A 12,686-nucleotide genomic window follows, 5' to 3' on the forward strand; every position below is an offset into this window, starting at 1 on the left:
AGAACTTAAGGTGAACTCAGGACATTTTAAATGACGCTCGCCAAAATTGATATGCCATTCTGTCACAGACACTTCCTCTAATGGTTAATTGCTTCATTTATTTCCAGAAATGTGGTCATGCAACCCAGTCTCCCTTTAAGGACACAGTATTAGACAAGCCATCAAAAATGGCTGCTTTAATTGGTAAGAAGTCATGAAGCCATTTGAGCTCAGCTGACCTTTTACGCTTTACTTAAAAATGTGAAAGATCAGACAACGTGTCCTCTGCCAGTTTCATGTTTACTGGATAGTTTGAAAAAGTGGGGTATGTGGCTGCCTTGTGTATTGGGATTACTAATGCGTACTTTTTTATTTATCTGTAGCTGTTTGTCTTTAATCTGCATCCCAGCATTAAAGGCTTGTGTGAGGGGTGAGCTGTTTGATGTACATATGCAGGGCCTCAGCAGAACGTGGAAGAGCGAGATTAGACGAAAGCAGGGATTCAGCAGAACCTATCTGCAGCCGGCGCCTCTGTAAACACACAGCCTTGATCGCATGAGTGCATCCTCCCATTCACATCCAAGCTGCTATATATACACACCGCTACTTACACTCATTACTGCCCCTGCTCAGGTCAACAGATGTGTGTGTATGTGCTCCGCTCATGTGTGCTGTGACTGACCTGTGCTACTTGCGTTACTTACAGTACATGCTGCAGTTAGGTCATGTCTCCAATCCTGCTTATCTTTTGGCGCGGGCCACAAATCATGAGATGAGATGATGCAAATCATTAGATGAGATGAGCTGATGCTTCCGGTAATCATGCATTAAAGACACTACAGGGCTGAAAGAAGAAGTGACGTATTTCATCTCAGTAACACACTCCAAGCAGTGTTGTTGCAGCACAGCTGAGGCATGGGACCCTTTCAGTCCTTCATCACCATTTTTAACATCATGAAGATGTGATTTTTCACAGGTGACAGATGCAAGATTAGTATTAGTTGAAGCTGTTTAATAGCTAAAGGATAGATTGATAGTATTTTGTTAAACAAGAGCAGGAATTGAATGACCTTTAAAGCAGAGGTATAACTATTAATGTATGTTTAGCTTTGTGATTGTGACTTACAAAGGTACCAAAGGCTAGTCAAGCCAGTGACTCTCTGAATCTAATCCAATGGATTGTGTCATCACCACATTAAGTATCATGGATATCACAACTCATGTAAATTATACGGAGTGATTATTTGCACCCGGGTGCAAATAGCATCTGCCTAAATTATATATATAAATATGTGCTTGTTGTGACTGCTTTGCTTGTTTTGTACACAATGTATCTATTACCTTCACCAAGGAGGTTACAGTATGTTTTCATAGGGGTTTGTTTGTTTGTCTGTTTGTTTGTTTGTTTGTTTGTGTTTCTGTCTGTCTGTTAGTAAGATAACTAAAAAAGTTATGAATGGATTTCGATTAAATTTTCAAGAAAAGTCTGAAATGAAGGGAGAAATGGTTCAATTTTGGGAGTGATCCGGATCACCGTCCAGGAGGCACTTGGGGAAGTTCTGCGCTCAAAGTGCTTTTCTAGTTATAGAGTACATTCAAAGTTGTTAGCTCAGAGGAATACACCAGTGTACATTGGGATGGAATAAAGAAACAAAGAATCAAGACAATCTAAATCCACCAAAGAATTTTTTCACTGACATAATTGAAGCAACCTGGCTGCCAGGTACAGTAACTGTAGAAGTGCACCTACAGTACAGTAGCCTATAGGTGAATTGATGGTGAGAGTTCTGAAAATGTATGCTCAGTGCTGATGGCAATAGGCTATTTAGTACTTTACACGCCAGTTTGAAGATCTATTTTTTATTTTTAGTTGGGATTGATTAATGTATAATTTTTGTGCTATAATTTAATTTGGTCGTGCAAGTTACATTTAGTTATTCCCTTAGTAAGGCATTAGTAACATGACATTATATAGATTAATTATATAGAATCAATATATTGTAATTGTAATATATTGTAACTGCATGTCTTGGACTAATCTCTAATTGTCAAGCAAGTCACACTCATGGTCATGCTGCTCAAGACTTTCAGAAACCTTAAAATCCGTGCTGTAACCCTTGAATACAAATTGTTCTAATATAGACTGCTTGCCAAGTCATCTATTAAATTATTATAAATGATCCCAAGGTGGTTCCTTACACATACCAGTTACTCATTAAATTATTGTACGTTACCTCCAATTAAAGACTTGATTAACCTAATGTAATGTGCCATTTTATTTTAATTGCCCATTTATTTTCATTACATTTCCTGCAGTCAATCGTATTTGCTAGGGGATATCATTGTGAAGCACTGCAGGTTTTTTTTTTTCTTATTTGGCAACAGTAAACCTCTGTAGTTTTAAATAGACTTTGTCTAAAATACCCAGGCAAATGTGGCGATGTTTTAAGTCATTTTGCGTAGAGGGAGAGTGCTGATGCAGGCCTTGCAGGTGTGAGACTTCATCATTATGGAGAGCAGCAGGAGGTTGCTGTGACTGTCCTGGCCCTGCACTTCTAACTGTGTGGTGGCTGGCTGGCTGACTGCAGAGCTGTGCGCTCCATAGACCAGTGTGATTCTGTCACACTGCACACGCAGCCTCATCAACTCTGTTTTTTAGCTCCTGTTTTATGCTGACTAGAGAGCAGAGATGGGCTTTAAGTGTTTCTCAGAGATGATTTAATTGGGGGCGAGCAGGGGGGAGTCTTTTTGTTTTCTTGAAGGGATCAATGCTAGATGGTGAATGGAGTATTTGTTCTTTTTTATTTGGCTGCTCACTAGTATCATGAGGTCTTTGGAGGAGTCAGGGCAAGCTCTTCTGGTCCAGTGGCGTGATTGCTTAAGATTCAAAGTCTTTTCTCTGCAAGCGAAAAGCGATCGATGGAGCAGTGCGAGCTGAGCCAGAGCGAGGCTAGTTGAGACACAGGCTGGTTTTCTTTCCCTCCTCTGCCTGTTGAGGAGTCTTTGCGAACATCCTTCATACTTTCATCTCCGAGCGTTTGATGGGCCTGATTATTCTCTCTGGTGAGATCCTATCTGCCTGTCAATCCTGCAACCTCCCCGCTCTTTGTCCTCGCCATTCATTTGTACCATTCATTTGCTCATTCTGTCTCTCTCTCTCTTTCAATGCAGGACAACTCATCCTTTGTGTGTGTGTGTGTGTGTGTGTGTGTGTGTGTGTGTGAGAGAGAGAGTGTGTGTGTGTGATTTTGTATTGCTTTGCCTAACTATTGCCTGCTAAGGTCATTGGGTTATGATGAAGATGGAGAGATGGAGACAGATGAAGGGATTTGTAATTCTCTGCAGTGAGTTTTGTCCATTCTGATATGAATTTGTAAGTACAGCAGAGGAACGTGAAGTTTCTTTTTCATTTTGTAAGAATGTTGTGCTCTGCTTGCCATGTTCTCTAAAGAACGAATGCAATGCAGTTCTGTTGTTGCGTAACTGATTGGTGGTTTCTCAAAAGGATAGACATTGTGGTAGTGGTATGCAAGTTGTGATCTCCTGAATGCAGTGAAAAAAACCCCTTTTCCAAGCAGTCGATGAATCACAGGGCCGTATCTGAAAAGCAGCTGACAAGTAATCAGAGAGATTTGATTTTGTCCTTGTGCATTTAACATTTCTGCATGGTAACACACTGACCACATCTTTTTACATATTTTATATATCCTTCCATATATGCAGTATACATAATATCATAATGTGTGTTAACAAATTAGTCTATCAAAGAATCACTTTAGCAAGGCAAGACAACTTCATTTATACAGCACATTTCATACACATTTCTTTCAATGTGCTTTACATAAAGAAAGCATAGTAAAGTATTGTAAAATATTTATAGAATGACAACATCAAAACATAGTTCTAGTAGACTTTTCCATAAAAACTAAAGCCCATCAGTATTATACATAAAACACAAAGTTAGTAAGTAAGTAAGTAAGTATTTTATTTGTATAGCACTTTTCACAGATAAAATCACAAAGTGCTTTACAATACATAATAAAATACAAATAACAAGAATAAAAGTCAGGCATAAGATACACTTTCTAAAATAGGAAAATTGTTGCCTACACCACTCGGTGTGAGGCCTCCGGCCTCGAGGCTACGGCCGAACAACACCCGTGGGAATATCCAGCAACAACCCACTCCCACTCGTGCTATATTGCTTAAATATACCGCACGGCTATGAAATACAGTAGTTCCCTTCTTTTGGACTTATAACACCGTGTCCTAACTGCAAGCGACACGACCGAATGCGTGCGACAAAATCAATTCCATCGCTGAATTTTCAATTGGAATGTCCTGACTGAATGCGATGCGACTGAACGCGACAAGTCGCGTTGCTAAGCGACTTCTTTAACCCCGTTTTGTCGCTTTGTCCATTCCTATTTTAGTCGCATCGCGTCGCCTAGACATGGACGTTTTTAAACTCATCCAACTGGTTGAAGCCAGGACATATCTATATGACACATCGGCGAAAGACTACAAAAACCTGAATAAAGGAGCCAAGGGATGGAGGGAGATTGCCAGGCAGCTAAAAGTTTCTGGTATAAGCGGGATAATCAACTCCACGCCGTGCGTATCTAGGAAAATAATGCACTTATCGAAGTGTAAAGTTCCCTCCGCCTGCGGTGTTGGGTCCTTATTACCACTTCGAACGTGCATTATTTTCCTAGAAACGCACGGGGCGTCGTTGATTATCCCTTACGTAGCCTATGTGCAGAAATGAAATGGCTTGGATTTGGTGAGTAGCCTAATCAAGTCTTCTTTCCCCTCCTGAAGTTGGATATGAAGTGGGCCTATAGTAAAATTATTTCCAGATTCCCCTTTGATGTACAGTATCTAGGTAGCTATAGCCTAGTCTGTCAAGGGTGATTGGGCTAATATACATTTATTTATTTGCTCAGGGGAGGGTATTCCATCCTATATGATCCTATCCAGTGAACACGCTTCATTCAGCCAAATTGTAACGCAACGCTTTAAATTCTCAGTAACAACGGCGTTGCAACGATGAGAAAAGTAATTAATTAGATTACTTCGTTACTGACAAACTAACGCCGTTAGTAACGCCGTTATACTTAAACGCTGTTACTCCCAACACTGCCCCCTGGTGAGCAACCCCACTCTTGCAGCTCCTCCACGGAGATGCACATTTCCAGTTTATTTTATAGCCCCCCATGGATTTTGGGGGGGCCAGCACGTGGGTGGAGTGGCCCCCGAGGACCAAACAAAAAATGTCCATAAAAGTCCACTGGGGCTACATGCCCACCATGTTTCATGTGCCCTGGTATTACAGTGTCCCGGGAATCGTTGACCAAAAATTCAGGAAGTAGATGACGGGGGGAAAAAAGAAAGAAAGAAAAAAAAACTTTGACAATAACTATATGACCGCTACGCTAGTTATGCTAGCGGCGGTCATAATAAATGTTTTTAGCCTGATTTTAAAAGAATACATTGTTGGAGCATTGACAAAGATACAAAAGGCATCATGTGCTGAATTCTGGGTATTACCCCTTTACCTGAGGATCTTAGGGATCTGACAGGTATGCAATGTGAGTGTCAGAAATGTAGGAGAGAGCTACACCCATCAAGTATTTAAAAATAATGTGGAATAATGTGATGATATTTATGTGTTCCTGTTTGTATTGAGGCTGTTTAATTTCAGATAAATCGGAGTTTGTTTAGGGTCTGTTTGAGTTAAAAAGCATCTAATGTCATGTAGAAGAAAAGCAAAGCACAGCAAAAAAGTGAGAGAAAGCACCCGATATTAGAGGAACCTGTGAAAAGAAAAAGGAGGGAGAGTTCACATACTACACCATAGATCATTTGGGAATATATGAATTAGTAATGAATTAAATATGTGTCTGAATGGTTGGTAGTTGGTAGTGTCTCATTAAGGTGACCAATAGGTCACAAATGTAGTCACACACAGTCAAGCTGCCCATGGCTGACTGTATAACTAAGTGCGGCAAGCTTAACTTTACATAACATCAACTAAACATCAGTCACACTTGTAATACAAACTTTTTTTCTACAACTTGGTGAGATAATTGGCTATGTAAACTGAAGTTCCACAGTTATCTAGCCGTTTCACATGGGGCATTATGGTAAATGTTTGCTAAATGATTATGGTAAATGAGCTAAATTCATCCTCAACTTTGGGGCATTGGAAACAAATTAGGTTGGTAATGTATAGCTTCGGCAAGAGACAGTTATATACTGTATACATATTTCTTCATAACCATTGTGTTAGTAAAATGATTGAATGTCCTCTGAATTAATAAAATAGAATTATAGAAGTTTTCTAACAAAAATAGCAGTTACTTGAAGTTAACATGTCAATTACAAAAAGGTTTAATAATCACAATCTGTCGGATTAAATAAATCCAATGTTTTAGGCACATTGGCTAAATGAGAAACTACATGAGAAGCTACGGTGAATAAGCAAAATTCATCTGTAACAATGATATTACAATCCAAACAATGTCTGAACTGCACTACCAGGCAGGTCGTAAGCCCAACTCGGTAGCCTACTTGCAAATACTCCGAGGTAAAGGGGGCGTTCCTCCGTAAAATGGCGCAAGAAAGCTGGGTCATTTACACTTTTCAACTCGGGCGGGCGACTTACGAGACTAATGGATCACAGGGTTAGCTAGCTAGTTCTACATTCTTTATTCACCTCCAAAGGGTTGAAGGTAATATTTCCACAAATCCCCGAAGGCAGATGATTTTATAGGCTACATTGTCGTAAAAGCACCAATTAGGCTACCGCTCCTTTCGTTCGGAAATTCTAAAACAACGATGCTTTTAATACACCAAAATGACATTTGATAAATGAACCTTACATTTTTCAGTAGCCATAGGTGTATATTTGAACAGAATCTGGTTTGTTTCTTACCGGGGCTTTTACCTCCCGAAATATCCGAATTTAATGCTGGCCCGGTGGTCGAATCCGCCGTCATAGTTTGTAGGCTATAGAAATGAAGTGACATACAGTACAACAAGGGCGGACATAGGGGACGTGCAGTAGGCCTAGTTGGTTTCGTAGGCTACGAAAGGGTCACACGTGCGGGGAAGAGGAGGAGTACGACCGTTAGATTGACGAACAAGCTGTGAAATGATGCTAGACGGTCAAGAATATAATTGGCTGGAGGTTTTTGAGCCCTGCCCGTTCCACAGATGATTGATGTCTTTGATTTCCATTTCAGTGCTTCCAACTCAGTTACTGAAAGGGAAAAACATCCAGGTGTTTTGTGCAACTCTACAGTTTACTTTCACCAAAGATCCTTCATTACTATCCGCTCCGCAGTTCCACGCTGGTTCCATATGAGGGCGCTCACATTTGGAGTTCAGAATGAATGGAGGTCTATGGAGCTATAGCCTACCCCTCAAAATCCACTTTTCTATAATTTTTTGTCAATTAATTTACCTCCGCCTAGGAGGTTCAAATGTATGACAACAATGCAGGCGGAGGTCTGTGCTCTCTGAGTGCTTTTCTAGTTTGAATGCTGTTTTCGAAAGGGGAAATTACACATTGCGAGGTGTTCGATTTTTTAGAGTCACTTATTTGCTACGTCTTAAAACGCCTTTTAAAGTGTAAATGACGTCATACACACAATTTCATTAGCAGAATGTTAGCGTGGTAGCTCTCAACCTTTAAGAAATCGGAAGGACATAAGAGGACTTTCGACCTATAACCCATGTTGAACTTGCAAAAACTACAATCAAATATGAGATTTCTCAACGACAATTGTGAAGGAGACAAATTTAGCCGTCTAGCTCCATACATGTAGATTCCCATTTATTTTGCACTCAGGCGATCGCCCCCAGTGGAAGTCCAACCAAAATTTGGTACAATAGGCTACATGCAGGAAAGGCTCTCTGTACGCTCGTTTGTTTCCGATGGAGCCAGGTGTGTTTGAGCCTGCCGCTATTGGTAGTGCAATTAGTGTCTACACGGACCCGGTTGGATGCTGCACCTGGGAATCAGCAGGTTACGACAAAGAAAGATTTATATGTGTTGAAATCGTTATTATTAGTTGAACAAGATATTCAGTGTCAGAGTGGAAGATTTAACGAGCATAATATAACAGAAGATGCTGTTACACCAGTTTCATTTCCACCTTTTGTGCACCTAGTCTATAGGACTTAATAGAGAGTGGCAAGGCTCTCCGTAGACGGGCTCTGGTCGCACCATGCGTGTGTTTAGAAGCGCAATATTGAAAAGGGTCCGTCTGAAACACTGTCACGCTGCACAATTTTCCGAACGTTGAATATTAAAAATTCATATCGAATAATATGTCCCAATCATATTATCGAAATAGTTTAACATTTTATCGCGATCCCAATTCGAGATCAAATTATCTCCCTGCCCTATTTCAAACAGAATGCTTTTACTACATGCACATCTAGAGTTAATTTATTAGAATATGAGTTACCAATAATGTCTTTAGGCTTCATGACCATGTATAACAAAGAAAACAGATATGCTAGACTGGCGAGTTCTCACCACTGGAGCACAGATAAGTGAGCATGGTTGTGGATTGGCTGAAAAGGTTGGAGGCCATGCATCTGTAGGAGGCCCAGTCCTTCTCCTCAGCACCCACATACAGAGGCAAGGACAGGTTAGTGCTAAGATTCAGACTGCTGATGTTGGAGAACTTCACATTCCCTTTGGACCAGGACAGCATCACCTCTCTCCCATTCTTCACAGAGCACACGACAGTACAGTTGGTTTTTGAACTTTTCTTCTTTGGGTATATCACAGGCATAGGCACAGCAACTGGAATGCAAGGATAGACAACACAGGTAGAATTAGCAGTGCTTTACTGCTTAAAGGGATATTCCGCCATTTTTGGAAATACGCTCATTTTCCACCTCCCCTCGAGCAAAACAATCGATATTTACCTTGTTCCCGTTCATCCAGCCATTCTGTGAGTCTGGCGATACAACTTTTAGCTTCAGCCTAGCATAGATCATTGAATCGGATTAGACCATTAGCTTCTCGCCTGCTAGCTTCATGTTTAAAAGTGACTAAGATTTGTGGTAATTTTCCCATTTAAAACGTGTCTCCTCTCAAGTCAGAAAGTGCAATAAGACCAACTGAAAATGAAACCTGGTGTTTTTCTAGGCTGATTTGACATGGAACTACACTCTCATCTGGCGTAATAATCAAGGCAACTTGCAACCTACTGGCACTACTACTGCTTGTTGTCTATGGGGACTATTTTCAGATGCTGCGTACGATATCACTGCGCCTTCAGTACGTTTGGAAGTTGCCTTGATTATTACGCCAGATGAGAGTGTAGTTCCATGTCAAATCAGCCTAGAAAAACGCCAGGTTTCATTTTCAGTTGGTCTTATTGCACTTTCTAACTTGAGAGGAGACATGTTTTAAATGGGAAAATTACCAGAAATCTTAGTCACTTTTAAACATGAAGCTAGCAGGCGAGAAGCTAATGGTCTAATCCGATTCAATGATCTATGCTAGGCTGAAGCTAAAAGTTGTATCGCCAGACTCACAGAATGGCTGGATGAACGGGAACAAGGTAAATATCGATTGTTTTGCTCGAGGGGAGGTGGAAAATGAGCGTATTTCCAAAAATGGCGGAATATCCCTTTAAGCTCAGTTTGCAGTTTAGATAGAACAGCACACTCATACAAGGTGGCAGCTCATCATCCACTTTGAATAGCTGACATCAAGCATTGCCGAAATGAATGGTGGAACCTTTGGCATACTGCATTGGTCCCGACAAAATGTTTACCTTTTAATGTTTATGTTTTAAACTTTTTAAATGCCAGCGTGAGCATCAACCAATCACCAATTGTCTGCACGCAAATGTGCTTTCTTTTTTCTTGATTGGAAAATACAAATAAAGATGGTGGACCAACTTGTTAAATGGTATTGTTAATGCATATAAATTTAACTAATTAAGCTATTTTTGTGATTTGATTTAGTAACATCTTTATTCACAATCAACACAAGCCCGTCCTAAGCTATGCCTTCACTCCCAAAACACCAGAACTAATATATTTAATGGTTCAGTGAAATAACAATATTACACATAATAATAATAATGAAAGCAATGTTTATAAAATAAACAAAATTATATTATACTTTTTCATTAAAGAAACACAATCTTACCGTATACCCGGAGTTTTATCACCAGCTCAATATCAAGTTCAGTAGAAATTTCGGTTTCCATTCTGTAAGTGCCTGAGTTGCTCTCTTTGGTACTCTTGATGATGAGATTGCCACTGTGCCTGTCCAGCTGTAGTCTATCCTTAGCTTCTCCATAGTAAAATGTGCTAATGTTGCCACGAAAGCACACACTATTAACTATCAGGGTGGGTCTGCCATTAGAATGATAAAACCAGTAGATATTGCTGATGGAAGGCAATACTGTGTCAGGTTGGCCCAATATGGCAGTGTCTCCCTCTTTCACTAGTACTGTCTCAGGGTTGGGATGCGAAGAACCAAGGCAAACTAGGAAAACTGAAAAAATTAAACACATGTTTGAGTCACCAATAGTTATTGTTGGTTTATACTGTATAGTCAAGATAGATCTATGGTACGTTTGATCTTTTTTTCTGTGTCTAGTAGCTATAATAACCCATGGGATACAGTATGTAGTCCCATCAGCGACCGACAAGGGCAAGGCCCTGAAAACGCCTAGAAAATGCGACTCATTCTTCATCATTCAATCATTCAATAATGAGGCAACAACCTGTTGGTTTTGCATAAGGATACCAAACAGGCAAATGTGTAGTCTGTGCAGACGTTGGAACAAAAAAACCTGTTAATGCGTTGAAAAGGACGATGTGTGCATGACATATATCATGAATGCACCCACCCAGGCCAGGACCCTTCAAATCATCAAGTTGGACTCTCATTTCCTCCCTTACAAAAGTGAAATGTTTGCGGCAGATTTGCAACAAATTTGTGGGTGATTTATGGGAAACAAATGAAAATATTGGCAAAAGTTTGTCAATGTTGGCCGCTAGAGGCAAACTTCAAGCAAAGTTCTGGCAACATTGAATTTTGCCAGAACTTTGCCACTAGTTTTCCATAGTTGCAAATGTGTTCATCAGTGATTTGCTACCACACTTAGCCGATAATAGCAAACTTCAAGGGAACTTCTGGTGATGAACCTAATTTGCACATGATATTGCTGCAAATGTTCTGCAACATTACCAAGAGTTAACCGCAACTGTTTGCCAGAAACCTAATTTGCATGTGAAAATACGACCTTGCTGCAAATTTGCGGCAACTGTTCGCCAGAAACCTGAAATTTCTGTAAGGGCTCCCTATCTCCCCAGAGAAAATATTTCAAATTCTGGTTGCTAAACACACCATTTCTGTGGTGTGAGAGTCATTTGTCAATCGGGAAAGTCAACCTTGGTGACAATGTAGTGTTTCCCTTGTCCCTTGTCCCTTGTGCCTAAAATGCGATGGCATACACATTGCTAGTTTTTTAAATGACAATGATAAAAGATAGCGTAGACATGGGCTACTGACTAGGGCAGGCTATTTGGCTGACTGCACATCAATCATCAGTCAAATCTGATCAGACTTTGGTTTCATGCCACAGGCATGTGATTCACTTCTGTTTTTTTTCTTTCCTTAAAACATTGTAGGCCTTTTCCCTTTCAACATGATAGTTGTGCATCACGTCTACCCAGAGTCTTAAGACAATTAACATTTCAATATAGTTAGTCACAGCAATCAAAATAAATAAAAAATAGTCCACACAATCCTACAAAAAACTTTTAGCATCACTGACTAGTATCTTATAAGCAACCATAATGATCAAAAGGTCATGAAACATAGTCCACATACAATATTTGTGAAACTACTATTTTTTTTTAACCATATTAGCTTCTTACCCGACATCAGCAAAGGCAGCGTCTCCATCTTCTCACCTTTCCAACTGAGTTACTTGAGTCAAATGAAAGTGGAACTGAACTGAACATGTGACCTGTGGTTTACTGCAATGTGACTGGCAGAACCTCTTTCCTCTTTTGTCTGAATGTCACAGAATAGGGACGGAATAGTTTATCAATAACTCAAATAAACACCATATTCACAATATTGGCTTGTTCTGAAGAAGGTCAATACTTTGAATATTAATGTCCATGTAAACATTGTGACGTAGAGTATGAGGCAGTGACGTCCCATCTTTACAAGGGCGTAACTTTGGGTCTTGGGGGGGTTAAACTTGCAGCATATTAATCAATCTATTTATTTATTGAATAATTTTCTTGTGTAAAAGGTAACATGCTAATTTGCCGTTCCTGTATAATAGAAATACATCAATACTTTTACTGATTTAGGCTACTTAACGTAAATGCAGCTGTTCACTTGACTATTTATGCCATAATGTCATACAGTAGTAGTTAAATTCAGTGTTTAAGCACCAGCCAGCAGTGGCAGCTTCCACTTAATTGATTGTGTGTGTGTGTGTGTGTGTGTGTTCACTATCTCAATTGTTGTACCTCCTCTGTCGCCTCCTTCTCCCTCTGGTTACCTCTCTCTTATCATCTCCTTGGCCATCTCCCTCTCTTTCCCTCTTCTCCTGATATATAAAAATCTCAGTTAATGTTCAAATGGTTTGAGAGAGATGGTAAATCCTAAACCGTTTTGGAGAATTCCTTCACCAAAAAGTTTC

General features: G+C 40.0%; 1 protein-coding gene across 1 annotated transcript; it reads right to left on the reverse strand.

Moving 5' to 3' along the window:
- Nucleotides 1–3,828: 3,828 nt before the first annotated feature.
- On the reverse strand, nt 3,829–11,946 carry LOC134095713 (uncharacterized). The gene is made up of 4 exons (XM_062549381.1): nt 11,905–11,946; nt 10,163–10,513; nt 8,528–8,800; nt 3,829–5,795 (listed from the first exon to the last, which is right to left on the reverse strand). Exons 1-4 carry the CDS (start codon nt 11,930–11,932, stop codon nt 5,716–5,718), a joined length of 732 nt encoding a protein of 243 aa, XP_062405365.1. The 5' UTR covers nt 11,933–11,946; the 3' UTR covers nt 3,829–5,715.
- Between the last annotated feature and the right edge of the window lie 740 nt (nt 11,947–12,686).

The sequence above is a fragment of the Sardina pilchardus genome, chromosome 11 (genome assembly GCF_963854185.1).
Source record: "Sardina pilchardus chromosome 11, fSarPil1.1, whole genome shotgun sequence".
In the NCBI taxonomy this organism is placed as follows: Eukaryota; Metazoa; Chordata; class Actinopteri; order Clupeiformes; family Clupeidae; genus Sardina; species Sardina pilchardus.

What these genes read in the sequence shown, in the direction of transcription:
- LOC134095713 (XM_062549381.1), bottom strand. Translation starts at nt 11,932, where the DNA reads ATGGAGACGCTGCCTTTGCTGATGTCGG. An exon ending in GCTGCCTTTGCTGATGTCGG is followed by an intron (nt 10,514 to 11,904) that starts GTAAGAAGCTAA and finishes TAATTTTTTCAG; the next exon opens with TTTTCCTAGTTTGCCTTGGT. An exon ending in GATAAAACTCCGGGTATACG is followed by an intron (nt 8,801 to 10,162) that starts GTAAGATTGTGT and finishes CTTGCATTCCAG; the next exon opens with TTGCTGTGCCTATGCCTGTG.